This window comes from Bombyx mandarina, chromosome 16, assembly GCF_030267445.1.
Source record: "Bombyx mandarina strain Sakado chromosome 16, ASM3026744v2".
Classification (NCBI taxonomy): Eukaryota; Metazoa; Arthropoda; class Insecta; order Lepidoptera; family Bombycidae; genus Bombyx; species Bombyx mandarina.
This window is the reverse complement of record NC_143222.1, coordinates 5,109,473-5,132,174: the sequence shown is the minus strand read 5'-3', so window position 1 is coordinate 5,132,174 and position 22,702 is coordinate 5,109,473. Positions and strand designations below refer to the sequence as shown.

Here is a 22,702-nt window from a genome sequence, read left to right as displayed (position 1 = left end):
ACTAAAAATTAATATCAACCCTCAAACTCTGATGGCATCCTCCTTGAAATGCCACCAAACATTTTGTTCTAAATTCTAAATATAAACAGTGAAATGACATCCTCTTAGTAATAATTGTAAAATAAAATAAAAAATGTAATGTAGTTTTAACAGTATATATCAAGTTTAAATAGTCTTGGTGCAAAATAAATTAAATATATCTACATATATGTATTTTATGAACCGGATTTAGATGATTTGCTGAATGAAAACATCGAAAAGAGGTGAACAAGTTCATTTTACACACCGAAAAGTGGAGAATTTATAGGAAGGTATCACACTAAACTAAGTAACATATCGACACTTGAAAGGCAAACATGACTAAGTAACAATGACTGCTTTATACATAAATGATAGGCAATAACCATATTCGATGCGCAAAAAAAAAAATTTTCTAGGTCTATTAAAATAATTTCAATCCTACAGCTACTAGCTAGATTCTACTACAGCTAGATTCGTTAAAATATTTTTTTTTTCCAGATATTTCAACTTTAAATTAGTCTACTGTAAAGTTCACGCATTGTCGCTTAGTCACGTTTGCCTTTCAAGCATCGATGTTTATTATGGAGGATGGAGCAGGCTCTTCTATCTAAATTTGGTACAAACTACACAATACTGGATATTGTACATACTGAAATTACGGCTCCTCAGCCGTTCTTTGTGTCAAGTGCTTTTTTTGTGTTTTACATGTACTAAGGATGGATTTTTTTGCATTTTATCTACTACCTTTTCATTTGAAAAGATAATCTTTTGTATTCTAGGACCAAATCCCTAACTTGACGTTCATGCCATAGTACAAGAACCTCAATACTTTTTTCTTGTATAATTGCATCAGCTGTTTAAGATGTTGATTAAATGAAATTAAATATTTTAAATTAATACTAGTAATATTTATTTCTAGTTTGTTCGTTAAATCAAATAAATAATCAAATCATTGAATTTAGTAATTACTACTTATGGTGCCCTTATAGATTTCGATCAACATTATTTAATTAAAGCTAATATGTACCCAGATCTCGTTAATGTGTAACCAAAAAATTATTTCACTTACCTGATAATTATTGTGGTTTAGGTATAAGTATTTCTGTATTAGTTTAGACAAACTACAAAATACTTCTGTTATTGATTTCCGTATGTAATTTTTAAATATGTAGTACGTACCTCTTGTAGCAGTGTCCAATAAGAGCTTAACAACAGTCAGGCCGTGAACTTGTTTGCCGATTTAAAGTAACTAGTGGTCCCCCGGCCCCCAGTAATTGAAATTCGACTATATTAAATAATGTGTTGCAGGCGTTCCAGCGTTTGTTTCTCACAAAGATTAAAAAAGATTGTTTATTTTGAAAGCACAAAAAAATTGTTCAAATGTGTCGGCAAAGGAAATATTGCCCATACAGGCAAATCTTTATGCTGTGGTAGGCATGTGTTAAGGTTAAGTATTATATTTGATAACATTCCTTGAGTTCCCATAAAAATTCTAAATACAGTAAAAACTCTTATTCATACTGTGATCAAAAATCAACATTTCAATTAATTTTTCATTGAGAGTTAGCGGATTCACCAATTAGTAAAAAAATAACGTTCCAATGGCCATTAAATACAACTAAAAAACAAAAGTAGTGCCATCTAGCGAAAACTGCATAAATTACTTGTTTAAAACAAGATTTAGGTCAAGCAAAACTATTTTATAAAATTACTTTAACACAACAATTTGCGATAACGCTTCGCTTCTTTTTATCTTTTTCTATTTTTTCATATGATTATCCCATCAACTTTGATTTCCGCTTATGGTGCTACTTTCGGTGCCCAATTCGGAATCGAACTTTGTTCTTTTTTTGTGTAGGTATGTCTTTTAATTTTAGCGACGTTCTGCAATTAAACTGTTTTAAGTTTAATCGCCACGTTGGTATAGTGGTTAGTGTTGCTAACTACTGTTTCGAGGTGTGAGTTCGGTTCCCGGTTGGAGTAGATATTTTTGTTACAGATATTTTCCGAATTATTGAAGGAAGGTCTAAGGAAGGTCTAGGAAGAAGCTATCAAACCTCGCATTTTTTTAACTCTTTTACCATATCTTTTCCTAATTTATATCATCACTAGTATTAGTATAGACATTGCAGTTGTTAGATGCTTGGGATCGCTTACAATCAGACTGTCAGCTCGTCTAACGAACCTCACAACGCTGAACTCTTAATTATACCAATCAATCCGAATCGGCTTATACATAATATAAAAATTCATTTGTTTTACAATTTCAGGTACTGTGGAGACCAGCCTAAAGACCTTCGCAACCGTCGAATTATGATAGCCGGCGTAATCAATATGTTGGAGGTACCAGACAATGTAAGTTGTTTATGTCCATTTTAAATTGAAATTCATGATGGTTCCATATATATAGTTAACTCTATGAGTTTTGATAGCCACTTAACATTAAGTGGGCTCTCAGCCCGTTGGTAGTAAAATCTTCGTGTACCGTTTTTTCAACTGATAAAAAATATGTGTATCTGTAAATACCAGGGCCGAATCGCGCTAATGGCATTTAAAAAGCTCTGAAATTAAATGAAAGTTCCGAACAACATTCGGACTGTCTGTCCACAGAGTAATACCGACCGCTCGATGGAAGATCTTCCTTTTTTTATGATTGATGGCTTACTGGTGGCCCAGTTTCTTATAAGCTAGCGACTTAAGACTTAGCAGCCTTTACATCACACCGCGCCAGCGCATTATCAATGCGGCTCACCTAGCTACTACGGTTCCCCACACCCCGCATCAACAACATAGCTAGAAGCCAGCCTCGTAACCGCATAGTGCTTCCTGCTACAGCCTTATTACAGTACCTTTAATGTTTCAATACGCGGCCACGTGCAAGAGCTTCCGCGTCGTTGTCGCCACTATAATATATCAAAGATCTTGAATGCATCATTAATTTTAAAGTTCACACATTGCCAAATAAAGAGTATCAAAAATAGCATTAGCCGATGCTAGCTAGATAGCTCAGTATTTATCTATACCTTTACATAGTGCCACGTCAATTTTGGAAGTACTCCAATCTTTATTCAGTATCAAACCAAACCTCATTGAATAAATCTAGTGACGAACTGAGAGTGATTACAGTGAACGTTTAGAGTTTTTTTCTCGATTGTATGCTAGTGTCGTAATTTACGTGAGTTTTTTTTGTTTCGTTCGAAGCACTTAACACGACATTTGTTTGCTTTAATGTGTTGCCATAATAATAACTTCCAGTGTTTCCAATGTATTTATGTGTCGATAAACCGCTTCCAAAATAATTATATTTATTTTTATGGTTTAATTTCGAGTTCTTATTATTATTATTATATTATTTCCATTATTTAAATGAGCTAGTACAACACTCAAATTTTTTTTTTTTTGCATAGGTATGTGGACGAGCTCACAGCCCACCTGATGTTAAGTGGTTACTGGAACCCATAGACATCTACGACGTAAATGCGCCACACACCTTGAGATATAAGTTCTAAGGTCTCAGTATAGTTACAACGGCTGCCCCACCCTTCAAACCGAAACGCATTACTGCTTCACGGCAGAAATAGGCGGGGCGGTGGTACCTACCCGTGCGGACTCACAAAAGGTCCCACCACTAGTAAAATGCCGACAAAAGCCGACGAATAGTGACTTAGTCGTCTGTGAACACGAAAACTTTTCGATATTTAGACCATTAGACAATTAGACATTTAGACAATTAGAAATAATTTAACGACAATAAAAAATCCGAGACTAAACCGTACTTTTAATTATGTATAAGATTTAGAAAACCGCAAAAATTACTCTAGGTTTTAAAATGTTTTCAGAGTATCGTCTTCTTGTCCATTTTTCATACTAGTTGTAGGTAGCCTACAGCTAAGTGTTGTATGTTTCGCACCATCTCTCAAGATGTGGCCTGCGCTCTCGCCGGATCACTACCCTAGGACCTCGAGGCCGAAATCTTGGCTGCGGTGTATCGGCGTAAGGCGCAGGCCTTGAGTCGGGGACGGTCGCCCGGCCCGTCGGCTGTCGGTCGGTGGAAGCGTGCTGCGCGTCATGTAGCATACGCTAAGTGGAGAGAGCGATTGCTGAAGGAACTTGGCCAAACTTCGGCCACCCGCCGGCGCACCCTCGAGGCCCTGGTGCCCGTGCTGGAGGCATGGTCGGATCGGCGTCACGGCGTACTCTCCTTTCACCTTGCGCAGGTCCTCTCGGGACATGGCTGTTTCGGGAGGTACCTGTGGAAGGTCTGCAGGAGAGAGCCACATCCGGGCTGCCACCAGTGCGGGCACCCGGACGATGACGCGCAGCACGCGCTCGAAACGTGCCCGCGTTGGGAGCACTCGCGGCGAGATCTCGTCGCGGTTCTGGGGAGAAACCTCTCCCTGCGGGCTGTCGTCGCCCGCATGTTAGAGGATCAGGGCTCGTGGGAGGCCATGGCCAGGTTTTGTGACCTGGTAATGGCGTCCCGTGAGGCTGAGGAGCATGAAAGGGAGTGGGATCCCTCTTCAGCACCTCAGCGCAGAAGGCGGGATGGCCGGCGCGGGCGTGAAGCTCCCGCTCAGCCCCCGTAGGGACTATCAGGTGGCGGGTGCGGGGGCGCCCGGTACTCGACAGTCGGTCCGGTGGTGGGGCAGTGCAAAGTGGCTCCTGTGCGTCGCCCACGGTGTATCTCCCGAAATGACGTCCTTCGGGATTTTCCCGGAGATGAAATCCCATCTTATCATTAGGACGGGTACCGGCAAAGGCGGACTTTCGGCGCGCACTGCGGTACCGTAGGTCTGGTGTAGCCGGTGTGGTGGAGCTCGATGGGGTTTAGTCGGTAGTCGTTCTGCGGGGCAAGTGCTTCGCGCGCCTTTTTCAAGGCGTAGTCTCTTGTGAGGAATTCGGGGAGGTGGAGGACCTTGGCCCTCCTCGCCCCCTCTTCCTCTCAGGAGGCGCCGGAGTCCGACATAACCCGGTTGGTTACCCCCCCGGACCGGGTATCCGTAAATGGATTCCCCAGCGTTAACACATGTTTGTGGAGGTGGGCAAGAGATTTTACAGATGCCTGAATCTCAGTAACAACAATTTCAAGCTAATTTTGCACAGCTACAAGTTTCGGACCGTCGGTCAATCGAGCAATTTTCAGGCGGAAGACAACTAAGGCAACAAACACATTTGTAATAAACACTGAAACTGACTTCAGTTGTATTAGCGAAAACAGTTACCTACGTCTTAAATGTTTTCAATGAACATTTGTTATGCGATGCTTATGGGTATGCATAGATGAATGTGTCTACTATTTAGTAAAATGTGTTCGAAAAGTTTAATTAGCGTTCAATTTTGGCCTAGGCCATCTGGGTGCTTAGTGCGAGTTTTTAACGTTGTCGATAGCGTAAAGGTTAACACAAATTTGTATGGAGTTAGTACGACTGCCTACGTTTGCCGCCAGGGGCGCTGTTTCAACTGCATACAAATTTGAGTTAACTTTTACGCTATCGAGAACGTTAAAAACTTGCACTAAGCACACTGATGTGATGTTATGCTTGAAAAAGTTGGACTGCGTCATCCATGGGTATTAAGGTCACTTTCGAAATATGCCTACTCAGGCGAAAATTTTGTTTGTTTAAACCATTAAATCTTATCGCGTAAAAGCTAATTACGAACACATTTAACCTTCAGTTTGTAAATACGAGTCGTGCTGTATAACAAATAGTTCGATAAGAGCAACGCTTGTGATTTCGCGTGTAGATCTAAATAAAACTTTTTTTTTGTATGCGATGTTTTCGTCATAGCAAAGTACGGCTTCATTAAAACATAAATGTTTTTGAATACAGTTTACAAAATCCAATCAATGTACATGTTTCGAGGATTTCGCAAATTGTAGATTTTTTTTATATTCTCGATAATATTTGGTTAAATTTCGCGGTTGTATTATTCCGCTCGGAGATTCCGAAGTTTTAAATAAATTAAAAAAGTGGGTAAAGCGATAAATTATCGTTCATTCACAATATTCCCTGGTGATTGTTTCATGTGAAATGGATGTTCGCTAGATATTTACAACCATTACTCGGTATGTATGATTCATATTTTTATTTCACATTTTATTTATTTACTAGCGACCCGCGCTCGCTTCGCTTCGGAAACATTAAAACACACATGAAACAAAAAAATAAAAATAAAAAATAAATAAAAAAAAGTAGCCTATGTTCATCAGGGACAATGTCGGCTTCTAATGGAAAAAGAATTTTTCAAATCGGTCCAGTAGTTTCGGAGCCTATTCGAAACAAACAAACAAACAAATCTTTCCTCTTTATAATATTAGTATAGATATATATATAATATATATATATTAGTATAGATTGCTTAGATCGATGAACGAGTTCATAGTTTACCTGATGTTAAGTGGTACCGAACCATAGCACATCAAGTACGTAAACGTCGCCACCCGCCTTGTCTTAATTTTATGGTACATTGCCATCCCTTCAAACCGAAACGTATTACTGCTTCACTGCAAAAATAGGCAAGATAGTGGTACCTACCCGTGCGGGCTCACAAGACAAACTTCCATCAGTTATATAACATCATCATCATCCATTATTATCCTGCCCTTCTCCCAGTTACCTGGGGTCGGCGCAACATGTTTTCTCGTTCCATACTCTTCTATCATATACAATTTCTTCGCTCACTCCCCTCTTACCCATATCGTCTTTCACGCAATCGATCCATTTTTTCTTAGTTTTACCCCTTCCTCTATATCCTTCCACATTCATAGTTAACATTTTCTTACCAACCTCATTTTCATTTCGTCTCATCACATGTCCATGCCATCCCAAACGCGCACTTCTCAGCTTCTCTGTCACAGGTGCCACTTTCAGACTTCCTCTAACGTATTCATTCCGTATTCTATCCATTCTCGTTACTCCACAAATACATCGCAACATTCGCATATCTGCTGCATGCAATCGCCTTTCATCCGCCACTTTAGTTATATACCTAACATAATAAAAAAAACTTTTAAAAGAGTTTCTTTTAAACAAGTTATTTAAAAAAAAATACGAAATATACGCATCAATATGAGTGTCGATGGCTTGCCTTGATAGATTGCAAATTTAATTAATAAATGTGAATCTGGAATGTATTCAATTTGATCAAGGCTACTTAACATTTCTGCCGTGAAACAGTAATGTGTTCTGATTTAAAGGGTGGGGCAGCCGTTGTATTAGAACTGAGACTTATCATAGAACTCAAGCCTCAAGATGTGTGCCCGCATTTATGTTGTTGATGTCTTTGGGCTCCGGTAACTCCGACTAACACCAGGTGGGCCGTGAGCTCGTTGACACGCTTATGCATTTTCCCCTAACTATTCGCTGGTAGCCAGGGGACTAATCTAGCTACGCGCGGACGGGTATATGAGCTCACGGGCTCAATCTGAGAGAATTTGTTAACACTAGCCCTAGTAAGAGCAGTACCTCGCAGAATCTACCACCGGATCGGAATCGCTACCCATTGAGAAGATCCGGCTTTATGTAATTAGTAATTAGAAGTCGTCCGTAAAACGTGCGAACAAAGAGTTTCTTACTACTCACAAAAAACTGATACCAGCCTACGAAATTCAAACACCGGCATGTTCGCATCGCTTGATACTACAGTACCGAAAACTCTGTTATCCTTTAGATCACATTTGAGATGTTCTAAAAAATAGAGTTAGAGTTCTGTTTATTTAACCTCAGTGAGTATCATAATATTTACAAAATATTAATGACACTAATAAAATTAACGTCGCACAAAATCAGGAAGCTAAAAAGCGCAGTTACCGCGGATAGTTTTAACATAAGATAATAAATAAATACATGATTTAAAGGTCACACAAGCGTTTTTTTTCGTTATTTTATATTATAATACCAATATATCAGAACTGTAATACGATACTGACAAATTATGTACAGTCTGCATTTTAATTAAAGTAATTCTAAGAATACCTACAGACTAAAAAAATAACAAAAGGAAATAATGATATAGGTACATACGCATCTTTTATGAAAAATAGTGTATTTTTTTCCTTGTCGTCACCAATAGCTTTGTATTCCGTACGTGTGTGATACTTTATCCCCAATCGTTATTCGATAACAGGTAATTTTCGGCCGCAGGAAAAAGACTGTGGGATTTCCTATGATTAAAATTTATTAAATAAGCACGTGTTGCAATGTTATTGCTTTTTGAATCTTTCTGTCGTAATGGAAATAATTCGATCATTGATTCATTATAATGAACGAAGAATTCATCCAATGTCAATGATATCTTATAAATTTTTAATATCGAGCGTAGAAGTAAGGAGGATCATCTCAGTGTATTAAAAAGTGTCCCTGAAAGGGAACCAATAAGTATGGCGCCATAGTAGCAGGTGAAAAGAATTTTAAAAATAGCGCCAAATTTTTTTATTAGAATAGGATATTAAATTAAGAAGGAAAGAAACACTTAACCCTTTATCTATACCTACCTATAAATAACATTAGAGTATCTGTTTGTAGTATTGAAATAACCGGTTTTTACTACATGCATATGAATTTATATACGGTACATACACCAAAATATCATTTTTTACAATTTTTGTTTGTCTGTCTGTCTGTTCCGGCTAATCTCTGGAACGGCTGAATCGATTTTGATGAGACTTTCACTAATAAGTAGCTGATGATATAAGGAATAACTTAGGATACATTTTTTAGACTAGCTTCGCCCCGCGGCGTCACCCTCAGTTATTGTCGTACTGCGCGCAACATGGCGGGCTTCGCCTATCAATATTAAAATTTCATGTTTCCGAAGTGAAGCGAGGGCGGGTCGCTAGTTAATAATATAGACACATAACAATATTGTAATCTGGGCTACCAGTTAAAATAATGCGGCATTAAAATGTGGTTCGATGTCGTATCTCAGGCAACACAGGCGGAACTATAAGATCCTACGATTCACTACGAGTTTCGAAAAGCTATTAGTATTGTTCTAAATTACATTTTGCTAACGGATTTCAAAACTACTTGTTAATTATTATATAAAAATGAAATATTTTCTCAGCCTAATTACGTGGTGTTTCTTGTATTAATGTCTCCCCAAGGTCTTGGACGGTGTAAATTGAGGTAGATGTAAATTGATAGATGCAAATTGGTTTTCAACTATGAAAATATACAACTATGTTGGATGACGAAATCTTTTGTCTGAATACTTTCGAAATATAATATGTAAAACTATATTTAAGATCTGTTTCCGTGTAATTTATAATGTAGCGATGGTAAGAGCAAGATAATAAATAACCAGACACATATTTTTTTCAATATATCCTGATTGTGCGTACTTTCATTTCGTTTCACGAAATTTGAGGTTTATACATATTATTATAATATGAACTTCAAGCAAGTTCAAACAATGAGCTAACCATAGATCATAAACTGATATACAACGATCAGTCAAATAATAATAGCTTTGACACGTGGTTTCGTTTGGTTTAATGTAGAAAAACAGAACATTTTTTTCTGGATAAAAGAATCTGGACAAACAAAACTTCCTAATGATCAGTTGAGAAGTTAAGATATGTAAGATTTTAAATAAACAAATCCAATTTTGCATTGACAATATTTTATAGCATCTTACTGCTTATTGGTGTGGGATTCTTAAAAGCTTATAAAAGCGGAATGCCAGCATAGACATTGAATACCATAGCGTATCCTAAGATTTGTGAGATTATTTATTTATTTATTGCTTATATGAGAGGACAAGCTCACGGCCCGGCCCACTTGGTGTTAAGTGGTTATCGGAGCCCATAGACACCTACAACGTAAATGTCGCCACCCACCTTGAGATATGAGTTCTAAGGTCTCAGTATGGTTACAACGGCTGCCCCACCCATAGATTATACACTTAATATATTAGAGATAGATGCGCAACTCTCGTTTTTATTTTTGCTTTAGTTAAAGCCCGGTCCAGCAGGCGTCGCTACGGTCGATTATTAGTCTCCCTACCCCCCACCAGGTGGCTTTTTTAGTAATTTTAATATTTTTAATAACTCTCTTTATGAAAAAATCTTATCGTTTAGAATCGCTGGAATTCCCGGTAGTACTTATGAGATATTAAGGAATGTTTGATTGTGTTCAGCATTCTAATCGATAAGATCTTTTCATACAGAGAGAAAACAGTTTTTTAAAATAAAAAGCTGTAATTCTCTGTAAGCTATTTAATTTCCCTATATTACAAACAATTTTCGGTTAAAAGATTGTATGAACGTACAATTGTATAAAACTTCGAATAACAATAACTCCTCTAGATTAATCCTACTAGCGTACTTATTAACATTAAATCGAAAGTTATCTAAAAGTTAATTAAGTCTAGATAATCAAATCATTCAATGTCAATTAAGTCATTTGTGCGAAATATAAACATGTCAGCTTTCCATTATAAACATAGTAGACAATTTGAATTAAATTTAATAAATTTGTTTCTTAATGATAGCAGTTCTTGCTTAAAGTTGATCGTGACAGATCATGACCTTGTATGAAAATATTACATCTATAAATACTACCTATGCTTCGTCATACAATAATTGTCATTTAAACTAGCATTGTAGAGATAATACACACACTAAAGTGAATACTAAATTATTCTTAGCATTCTTATAAACATTTAGAAATTTAAGAAACGATCAACCCACAATCATGTTCATAACATGTGACATTTTGTTCTGCACAAACGTTTTGTTACATGATTTGAAAAACAAAAAAAAAACAAAAAATGTTTAAAAAATGTAATGATGATTTAAAGTACTCTTAAATATTGATAGTTTGTACTTAATGACACTTATAGTAATCTTAGACATGATTACAATAGTTATACTTTTATTCTTTAACTAAATTATTTCTATTCTGACGTTTCTGATGCTTTAGCTTTGGTAATACTAGATGAAACAAACAGCAGATTGAAACAAAATCATCTTAAAGTTAATTACATTCATTACAAACCATTAGTTTGCATTTTGTTACAAAAGAAACTGATGTTCGTTACATGCAAATGAATTATAAACATACACATGCAAACATAAAATGTAAATTTATCTTTTAATCCAAATTAAATGTACATTAATATTACATCTAAATAATAGAAAGGGTCTCGAAAATTTTTATTGCACTCAACAGCAGACGAGCACACAACCCGGCTCATGATAAGTGGTCACCAGTGCTTATAAACTTCAGCAGTGTCATAGGGGTTGCTGTCTATCACTTAAGTTTTAATAAATTATTAATATACTCAGTCACAAGCATATTGATTTCACATAATGAAAATGTAAGAAACATAATCATGTTTGGGCATTTTCATTTATATCTGCTCATACAGAAAACACAAGTTAGCAAATATATTCCACAGTTAATCTAAATAATTGCAAATAATGCTTTTGAAGATCGTTGACTTTTGATCATTAATTAAAATCATCTTCTCGTAGAATTTACAAAAGCTCATTTACAAAAATTTATATCAGTATTTTCATATATTACTAACTTACTAATTACAACTATTCAAACGTAATAGTATAACTATAAGAACTAAACAACCTATTTTAAAACAAAATTGGCATCAATTTAGTTCTTATGAACTATTTCATCTATTAATTTATAAATTATAAACATATTTAAAAAAATTAAGATCCCTTGTGAGTTCACATTCCTTGCTGAATCAGTTTCTCTTCTGAAACGGAGAAACAAAGTATCTTAAGTACGTAACAAATATTGAAAAAATACGACCATGAAAAATTTAGTGTTAATGTAATCATACTTACAAATTAATATATTACATAACACGTTCTGGTTCAAATATAGTGCATCAATCTTTTCATGTTTCAGACATTTTAGTGCTCCTTATAATTTTTCCATAAAATTTTGTCATTATCAAACCTTTGTCTACAAAAATAAAAACATTATTTTATATTGGGTAGAAGGATGAACGTGGTCACAGGCCACTTGGTGTAACTTGGTTATCAAACACCAGGAAACAAAATGTGAATGCCATCATCTAACTTTGGATGTGAGATCAATTGTGCTGTATTTTATTTAAACAGGAAAGCATGACTGATTGATCATTCCAAAAAACTAGTTCGGGCCCACTTGACAATAAGCATATAATACGCTGAGTTGCAAAACATAAATACTTCCACCCACTCGAGACAATTTTATTATCTGAGTTGTGTGTGTGATAGTACGAGACTTAACACCGACTGTTTTAATCAAACTTAACATATATGATAGCTAGGCAGCAGAAATAGGAAGGACCATTAGTTGGTGCTAATTCATTTAATTATATTATGAATAATAATTCTGTTAGCAAATAATATACCGGGAAAATAGTGTAAACTCACCGTTATCAAGGCATCCGAAATAGCATTTCATTTTCGATCTTCGAGGCATGCTGATTTTTAATAATAAACTTTCTGTAAGAAACGAAAATAGTTACACAGGCTTACGAAACGCTAACGAAGAAAAAAGTATTGGAACCAAGTTATGTCTAAAGAGAATTCAAAACAGAGTTTCTCAATGTCTAATCGTCTAATATTCTCATAAAGCTAAAAGATGCTCTAAATTAATACTACAACGTAAAATAACTCACACCAAGACCAAAAAAAAACGATTTAAAAAATTAAATCATTACGACATTTTGAAAACTTTTTTTTTTTTTTTTGAGATTGTTTTACGGCCCTGGAATTTTGAAAACTTCAAAGCAGTGTTTCCACTTAAGTTTTTTTTAACACATTTTACCCTAGTTTCTTTTGAATTTATCCCTAAAATTTCCTAGACAACTTTCATAAATCCTTTATATAGAAAGCATAAATAAAATACAGAAAATAAACCACAGCATATTATTTAATGTAGGTATATATAATATAAACGCCCCCAGAAGATCATAGATCTATAGGATTAGAATTTTCAAGGAAGTTGACGCATTTCTTTTATATTCTTTTGCTGCACGCAACCTAACACTGTTCGGTTCTAAAATTGAGCAATTGTTTGCTGGCAAAGTTGGGAACTTTCTATGAAGCAAGCCGTTCAGGGTTTCATTAGAAAGCCTGTTTCTTTTGTCAGTTTTTACATTTGAGAACACTGAATAATCTTTCCACCTCAGTCTTTGAAGAAGGAACTGCTAGCAAAAGTGAAATGACAATTACAAGGTTTTCGTAAATGAAATTACCATGATAATCTTTCATGGTACATGAAGTACCTGTATATTACAATACAAGTAAGTTCTGGTGACATCAACGAAAATAGGTAAATAAAAGTTTGGCGGATTATACTTATTGGGATTCTGGGGAATCCCTAAGAAAAAAGCAGTGGCTTAATCTATGATTTACTTTACTAGAGGGTTACTGTTGAATCAAACCTTCTTAATAGTTTTTATACACAACTCTGTTTTATTCTTTTACTTGTCAACTCGACTTAATGTCATTCTCTCTCCATAAAATAAAATGTTCATTGTTTTACTTTAAAAACCGTTTATTTTAAAATTCACAACAGTTACTAGTATAGGCTTTGCTTTTTATATTTTTTAAATTGTCTTTATCATCCAAAATATCAGCTATTTTTCCCTAAAAAAGGGAGAATTCCCTAAAAATGGAAGCACTGCTTCAAAGTACGCTAACCTTTTTTATTGAGTCAGAACTCGTATCTGCCATCTAGTGAGTTTATTAGTTCATTAAGGCCAAAACGTTTCAAAAATGACCTCGCCGGTTCCTAAAGATGACGCTAGTTGTATGTTATTTTCCTTTGTATGGGAGTTGCACCCCCCTGGCCCCACCCTTCAGACCGAAACGCGTTACTGCTTCACGCCAGAAATAAGCAGGGTGATGGTACGTACCTGTACGGACTCACAAGACGTGCTACTACCAGATTTTGAAAGATGCTTCACGATCCTGACGTATTGTAAGGCAGTTCGGTATTTGCACGACGTGTTCTATTTGTTTATGCTCGTTATTTCTGTCACGAACCAATCACGCTTTTAGAGTGTGGATTTCTTGTTAGACTAATGAAATCAAAGATACCTAGGTTTTCATGTTTATAGGTGGGTGTTGGCAGTCAATTTGTGGCATTTATTGGGTCAAGTTGACCGTGAACCGATAAAAACAATAGGATCAATATTTTACAAAAAAAACATTCAATATCCAAGAATGCACAAAACAGATAGATAAGACAATGATTTTGGTGTGTATAACGACAGTTAATAATTATGGATTGCTATTTAGAATTTATAATAAATGAGTCGTCTATTATCAAAGGTGGCAATCTGTGCATTTGGACAAAAAAAATTTATTGATATGTCAATACAGATTGATTTGAATATAATCGTCTCCTTCAAAGAATACGGTTCAAAACCTGCATTAAATAAAGGTTAATAGTTAACCTGTTATTTATCTAAGATGTCGTTCCGAAGAGTTTTGTGACTGCCAATGGAATACAAAGTCAATAATTCGTTTTTCTGATTTACCAATCATTGTTCAAAAGTCAGATTGCCGGCTTTGATAATAGTCGACTCAAATATAACCTCTCGTCTGTTGAGCTTAGTTTCGTATTTATCCTCAGATTTAATGACACATTGTCATAGCATTAGAATTATTTTATTTTTCAAATTATGTGAACATATGTTTGTCACGACATGTTTATTTTGATCTACACGTTAATTACCGTATTAATTATTTCTAGCGTAGGTAATAAATAAACATCGGCGCTTGTTACTGTGTTTTTAATCTGCTAAAGGTTTTTTTTCTTAAATGTTTAATTAATTAATTAATTTAATTGTTAACGCTAATTTATGTAGAAATCATTGAATTTTTATTATTTATTTTATTAACTTAAACAATTAAATTAATCTATATATTAATACGTGAACCAAAAACTTTGTATCCCTTTTAACGAAAATTGCGCGGACGGAGGAGTATGAAATTTTCCACGCTTATAGAGAATATAGAGAAGAAGTGCACAATGCTAATATTTTTTTTAAAATAATGCATAAAAGTTACATTAAATCAATAAAGAAAAACTTACACACACTACATACCATGTATTTGACGCACACACGCATGCATAGGTACTATTTATTGTCAAACTTTTGTTCTTGGCGTCTGTTGTCAAATTGAGAATAGATTAAATATTGTTTGCCTTTTTTAATATTTTTTATAGTGTAGTCTTGGCGAAATTTGTGATTATAGAAGTATAAAATACAATCATAATAGTATACAAACTTACAATTCTAATTAATTATAGATTTAATTAATTAATTATGGATGAGGAGAGCAGCAGACCGGGCTCAGTGGTGTAGATTGGGAGAGGCCTATGTCCAGCAGTGGACGACTGTGGGCTGTTGATGATGATGATGATGATGATGAATTTCGACTACAGCGGGACCTCTACTTAAAACTAATAACCAAAAACACTAGCTCTTTTGACAATTCACTATCTATTCGTTGGTTATAAGCTAATGGTGGAAACTTGTTTTGTTCTTATGATACAAGTTTTATTTAAATAAAATTGAAATAAAACTTATTTTACAACATACTCCACTTATTCAGTAAACATATGGCGATTTAAGGCTTTTCTAACATCAGATTTTTTAATTGCCCCTATGTTGCATAATAATAATTAATTATCTTTTACCCCATCATACTATTTTGGGCGTATTATAAACCAGCACCTGTATATAGTCCTGCTTATTTCAGTAGTGAAGGCTTCATTTATTCAAGTTTGGTGGGTAGGACAACCGCATATCAAAACACAAGTTCACCTTCACCTTGTCTCATAGTGAGCGGAGGATTTCCGTTTACACTATCTGTAAGCTCCAGCCATCACATAACCCTTACGTGTAGATTACAGCTAGTGTAGATATAATTGCAAATAAACAGCGATAAAATTAAAATACTTCAAAATAAATATATAGATCACCTGCATTTTACTTTGAGGCACTTTGGGAGTCGAAGCTATTCTTTTTGGGTCGGTAGCCGAAGCTCTTGCGAGACCCGCGTCGAGGGTATGTGAGACTACAGAAATCACCAACAAAACGACTTTCCAGCACTCTCGTCCGTGCGTCCAAGCCCACACGGCACAGAACCAGGACTAAGTAGGAAGAGCGACTGCCGTCAAAACTACAACCGAACGCGGCCAGATATGGTGTAGAACTCGACCTAACTAAATATAGCCCGTTGCTCTTTAATTGGTCATTTGACCTACCACAACAGTTTATTTAAGTACGAGTATTTGTATCTATAAATATTATGTATGTTATATATACACATATGTTTAAGTAATATCCCTATCACACAGGTTCATCTCTGCACCCCCCCTAAGGTAGAGTGTCAGAGAATGCCTATGGCATTAAGTCCACCTTTATACTTTCTAGTATACAAAGTTATATATAAAAAAAAAACAGCAACCGATTAAGGTAAAAAGATAGCAACTACACAACCCTACTTTTTTAACCCATTTTTTGGCAGTTGTTACTATTTACAGATGTTAGGAGTAACTAGTGGGCCCAGAGATATTTTTAAGGCCTTACCCACCAAACGATTTCTTTAGCACTCTCGCACCCTTTAACCCTTTGCGCTACCGCAAATATACTGTGAAATGTGAATCGAATATACATGGTTTTGCGCCCAGTGAGTAGTAACAATCTAAAAACAGTTTACAAAGCATGATTGTTTAAAACGTCGATCGTTCACAAACCGAGTCAGTTGCCATTTTCCGCCTGACGCGTTATCACGGAAACTCATCATTAGCGAAATGATAGATTTCCCGCGTCCGTGATTTTTTTTAAACGATTATCTATGGTTTTTTTTTTGGTGAACAAGCAAAATAATCCGCGAAGAAAACTATAAAAGGAAAAGTATTAGAACATGTTTTGTGACAGTGATTTTGAGAAAAAAATGCAGAAAGTTTGTTCACAATTTATTACAGGCATTATATTAGTATTAATTAGTGTGTTTCTCATTAATATAATTACTTTGTTTTAGATTTTGCACATTGTTTTTTGTTATTATCACTCGTAGCTCGTTTCACACTTTCAACTTTTGATTTAAAAATTTTTTTCTAATATACTTAACCTCAGAACCTACCTAGTGTTAAGCATTTACCTGGGCCAATTAAAATTCCATCTCATAAGAGTTTCGGACTCTTTATACATATTTAGTTTGAAAAATGATTTCCATTGTCCGAATTGGGTTCTAGCAAGATTCGGATTTGATTTTTTTTTTCATTTATTTAGATGATGACAAGGAAGACGCTGTAAATGCTTACCGAAGCCCAAAGGAAATTGAAATTGAAAATTTCTTTAAATTAGGAGCTAAAAAACCTTAAAAGGCCTAGTTAAACTGAAATATCTTTTATATCGTTCTTCCGACAAAACGTATAATTACTTTATTTAAGAGAATAGGTATTACGGTAGTATATATCTGTGTGTGTTTATAAAATTACCTACTACCATGTGTCAGAGAGGCAGGGTCCGCAAACTCCTTGCTAAAAAGGTACACAATTTTTTTTTATTGCCTTTGTAGGCAGACGAGCATACGGCCCACCTGATGGTGAGTGGTTACCGTCGCCCATGGACTTCAGCAATGCCAAGGGCAGAGCCAAGCCGCTGCCTACCGCTTAATACTCTCCACAAGCCTCGTTTGAAGAAGGACATGTCATAGCGCTCGGGAAACACCGTGGAGGGGAGCTCATTCCATAGCCGGATGGTACGTGGCAAAAAATATCTCTGGAAACGCACTGTGGATGACCGCAGTGGCTCCAGGTAGTATGGATGAACTCTACTCCGGTGGCGGGCGGTGCGATAGTAAAACGAGACGTTGGTATCATCTCGAACAATTCCTCAGAGCACTCCCCATGGAATTATTTGAAAAAAAAAATATATTTACAATCGCTGTTCGTAGGTCTCAACTACGTACGGTACATGTCAACTTTACTTAAATTAAGTAGTAGTAGTTTTATTTTTCCAAATGGAAAGGCAAAGGTGTCGTACCATACGACCTAATCTTTTATATATATTTTTTTATTTTATGAAATATGATACTATGAAATGAAATGAAGTTGATTAATAATATGAAACATGACATGATATGAATTGAAATGAGATGAGATGATATAATATAGGATACTTTTATGCAAAATGATAATATGAAGTGAAATGAAATGAAGATGATTAATTTGAGACATCAATCAACTGGGATGAAATTAAATGAAATGGGATGAGATGATATGGGATGAAATATAATCTCAGTAAAATGGTGGTCATTAACTGAGATTTTTTCAGTGGACTTTTTGGAGGATCCCGAGAAGTTACGTCCAGCGGCTTTGTTTCATTTTCCCACATTTGTACACTGTCACAGATATTAAACAGTTAATAAACCACCGTTATTACACATTTAAACCTGAAGAAACACTAAATAGACAAAATAAAACAAATCACACAACTTCACTCCTCGCGTTCCCGCCAAAAAGTCTTACTTAATTTAATGGATATAATAGAGTAATCCGGCTGTCTTACTCATAGACAAAATCACAGATAATTAATTCATCTTAAATAAAATATTATTAAATTACAGTTACAAAACGTATCAAGGTTACATTTAATTTACAACTCATAAAAACGTTACTCATACATGTGTACATTCTAATCAGATATTTTACTACATATAAGTAATACTCGGGCACCTATACGTAGTATATAAGTACGTATTTGCCGAACATAAATAAAAAAAATCTAAAATATGAAAAAACAACATTACAGCAACAACAAAATAAACAAAACAAAAAAATGAAACCAATAGTAGTAAGCCTTCTTAAAAAACCATTAAAACAAGAGAAACGTTGTTCGTTGTTGGTTTTTTTAAAAGTTCCGGCTTGTTTATTTCCATATACAAACGTTTTTGTTGGATTCGTTAAATTATGAAAAAACCGTGTTAACAATATGCCATTTACAGAAGCAGTCACTGCACGTCTCGTCAATGTTCCTAACAATCTTCTTACGTTATTTAATTAACATCAGTGATGTGTGAGTTTTCAGTACACTGGAACTTTGATAACGCGTGTAAATAAACTAAGATGTTTATGCATGAACAAAACCATTATAAGGAGGTGACTTTGAGGTTATGACGTTAAACGTTATTAATATTATTAAGCCGTTAATACTCATTGATACTAACGGGTTCAGCGTCCATTTTAATATTTGAAATGTTTTCATTTATGTTTCTTGCAAAATATACCTACGTAATACATTTTCCTTTATGAATGCTAGGTAAAGTTTCGTTTGTAAATAAGAAAATTAAAAGACAAAATATATCATTAAAAAACTCATCTTGAAATATTTACGTTCGTAGATAGAAAAGGTCAAGTTGATAAAGCATGTTATAAAAAAAAAACGTGAAATTCCTTTACAATATAGAACACTATTTGTTAGACACAGTTTTAGAAATTATTTTTGAACATAGAAATACTATTTGTCAGACACTATTTTAAGTAATTGAAAAAATCGCCTAGATATCAAAACTTATTATTACTCTTACTTATCAGACCGTACACATCAACTTTAGTAGTTAAAAATATACCTACTTTATACCTACACTTAGTGTTTGATACCAAAAAAGGATTGTCAGCAATACTGGTAAATACTTCCCAACACGAATATTGTTAGTCTGTACGGTCTTATATTTACATTTAAATAAATCTCTTAAATTTTATATCGATTTTTAAAGATTGCGTTTTGAAGCGTGCGTCAGTTAGCGACCTCTCAAGAGTTTGTGGTACCAACTATGGTTTTGTTGCAGTGAAATGATACCACTAATTACAATTTTATATTTAATTAAATAGCGATCAAATACAAATGTTAATAGCGAAGCACCAGCGTATGTTTTGTCTCGAACTCAACCGAATGACCACCTTTTGCGAGTACCGACGAATATTATATAAAGTGCGATGCTCCAGCGCAGGGCCGTACTCAGCGCAGGGCCGCACTCAGACTCGCTACAGCACTCCCCTCCGAGATCGCTACGGCGATCGAAGTTCTGCTCTAGCTAACCCTGGTAGTAGTCCGGGAATCGCACTCGTCTTCCACTTCTTGTCTTCTTCTCGGACTCTGGTGCAGGTGACAAAGTGGCTGCTGGGGATGGAGTAGGAGGTGTATCTGCAACATTTATAGCTTCTCGAGTTATAAAAACTGGCTTCAGCCGATCTAATGAAAAATTGACCTTTCTACCGTGGACTTCAACCTTAAAAAATTTTTCGTAACGTTTCAACACTTTGTGTGGACCAGAATAGGGCGCTTCAAGGGGTCTGCGAACATGGTCCTGTCTCACGAAGACATGGGTAGAAGTTTGCAGATCTCTTGGTACGTAAAATGGTCCTTTTCTATGCCATGCCGCTGGTGTAGGTGTAAGGCTAGACATCTGTTTAGCTAGACGTACCGCGAAGGAAGTAACATCACTGGTAGTGTGATCTTCGTATGGAAAGAGAAATTGCCCTGGTAAGCGTAAAGGTTCCCCATACACCAGCTCGGCAGCAGAAGATTGAATGTCTTCCTTCCAAGAAGTACGGATGCCGAGCAGCACCAGTGGTAAAGCTTCGGTCCATTGGCTAGTACTGTGGCACATTATTGCTGCCTTCAGCTGGCGATGGAGTCTCTCAATCATCCCGTTAGAGCTAGGATGGTAAGATGTCGTACGGAAATGCCTGGCTCCCACCATGGACGTGATGGACTTGAAGAGAGCTGATTCGAACTGCCGACCCTGGTCGGTGGTAACTTGAGTGGGACAGCCGAACCTTGATATCCATCCTGATACGAGAGCAGTTGCGCAAGCTTCAGCAGTGATCTCCATCATCGGTATTGCCTCAGGCCATCGCGTAAAGCGGTCGATGACGGTAAGGCAATATCTGTAATTAGCAGAAGGGGTTAGTGGTCCTACAATGTCGAGATGGATACAGGAGAATCTCGACGTGGTCAAAGGAAAACGGGAAAGTGGGGCTGTTGTGTGACGGGTAACTTTGCATCGCTGGCAGTGCAAGCAATTCCTCGACCAATCTCTGCAGTCGCGACGTATTCCAGGCCATACAAATCGTTCGGTCACAAGTCGGACTGTAGCAGCACCACCTGGATGGCTAAGACAGTGCAGTGAGTCGAAAACTTGCTTCCGAAAATCAGGTGTGACGTAGGGTCTTGGCGGTTGCACTGACATGTCACAGTACAGTTCCGTGTGTGATCCAGCTGGAGCTATCTTCCGTAGCTTTAGTGACGATCCCTTGCTGAGTAGGTTTTGTAGTTCGGGATCTGATTCCTGTGAGAGGGCTAACTGATGGAAGTCAATGGCTTGTACCTCCTCTATACGTGACAACGTGTCTGCCACAATATTCTGCGTACCAGGTATGTACCTTATATCAGTGGTGAACTGTGCGATAAAATCAAAATACCTGTACTGTCTTGGAGAACAATTATCTTTTGACCTAGAGAAAGCGTAAACGAGTGGTCGGTGGTCGGTGTATATACTAAAGTTTCTAGCTTCTACCATATGCCTAAAATATTTAATTGCTTCGTATATCGCTAGTAACTCCCTGTCATATGGACTGTACTTCCTCTGACTCGGACTTAATTTTTTGGAGAAGAACCCGAGTGGTTCCCATTGGTCTTGTACACGCTGTTGCAAAGTCGCTCCAATAGATACGTCAGATGCGTCAGTAACTATAGACAACTCAGCTTGCATATTGGGATGTACCAGAAGTGTAGCCTTGGATAATGCTCTTTTGCATTCTTCGAAGGCTTCCAGCTGTAGTGGGGTCATGTGGACAGGCTGTGACCCTTTTACCTTCTCTCCTGCCAACATACTGTGTAGAGGTGCTTCAATAGTCGCTGCATCAGGAATGAACCTTCTATAGAAATTCAACATACCGAGAAACCTTCGGAGCTCCTTCACTGTTCGTGGTACAGGAAATTCCTGGATAACCCGGACTTTCTCTTGAAGAGGACGTGTACCTTCAGCAGAAACATGATATCCAAGGAAACTGACTTCATTTCTACCCCAAGAACATTTGGCTGGGTTGATTAGAACGCCATATTCCTTAAGTCTGGCAAGTACCTGTCGCACATGGGTCATGTGAAGATCACGTGACTCGGAAAAAATTAACAAATCGTCCATGAACCCATAGCAGAAGTCATTTAAGCCTGTGAGCACTTCATCAATAAACCGCTGAAAAGTTTGAGCTGCGTTTCTTAGACCAAATGTCATGTACGGGAACTCAAACATGCCAAAGGGTGTGGTGATCGCTGTCTTGGGTATGTCAGAGGGATTTACGGGAATCTGATTATAAGCTTTAATAAGATCAATTTTTGAAAAGATAGTACATCCAGAAAGCTGCTGACTAAAGTCCTGAATGTGGCGTACAGGATATTGATCGGGCACGGTACGAGCATTTAGTGCACGGTAATCACCACAAGGTCTCCAGCCATCATCCTTCTTTTTGACCAAGTGCAGCGGTGAGGACCATGGGCTTGACGAACGCCTTGCCGTGCCACATGCTAGCATGTCGTCAAATTCTTTCTTGGCGTGTCGCAAGCGTTCGGGATCCAACCGTCTAGGTCTACTCGTAACTGGTGGTCCAGACGTAGTTTTAATAAAGTGCATAGTGTT

At 36.5% G+C, this 22,702-nt stretch overlaps 2 protein-coding genes across 7 annotated transcripts in view; one reads left to right on the top strand and one right to left on the bottom strand.

Annotated features, from left to right (window-relative positions):
- LOC149501259 (methyl-CpG-binding domain protein 4) overlaps positions 1-1,400 on the bottom strand; it is a 41,420-nt gene extending 40,020 nt beyond the window's left edge. The window contains exon 1 of the mRNA XM_089733983.1: positions 1,201-1,400. The gene's annotated coding sequence lies outside the window, so the exon portion shown is untranslated. The remainder of the gene's footprint in view (positions 1-1,200) is intronic.
- LOC149501257 (calcium release-activated calcium channel protein 1) overlaps positions 1-22,702 on the top strand; it is a 79,491-nt gene that overhangs the window by 33,570 nt on the left and 23,219 nt on the right. For 2 of the 6 annotated variants that reach the window (XM_089733979.1, XM_089733976.1), the window contains exon 2: positions 2,292-2,376. In XM_089733979.1, coding sequence (XP_089590105.1) covers positions 2,335-2,376 — 42 coding nt within the window. In that variant the 5' untranslated portion in view covers positions 2,292-2,334. Of the gene's footprint in view, positions 1-2,291; positions 2,377-3,050; positions 3,197-5,757; positions 6,089-16,836; positions 16,964-22,702 lie in introns of those variants that run through there. The other 4 variants (XM_089733978.1, XM_089733977.1, XM_089733982.1 and 1 more) reach the window with 3 other exon arrangements.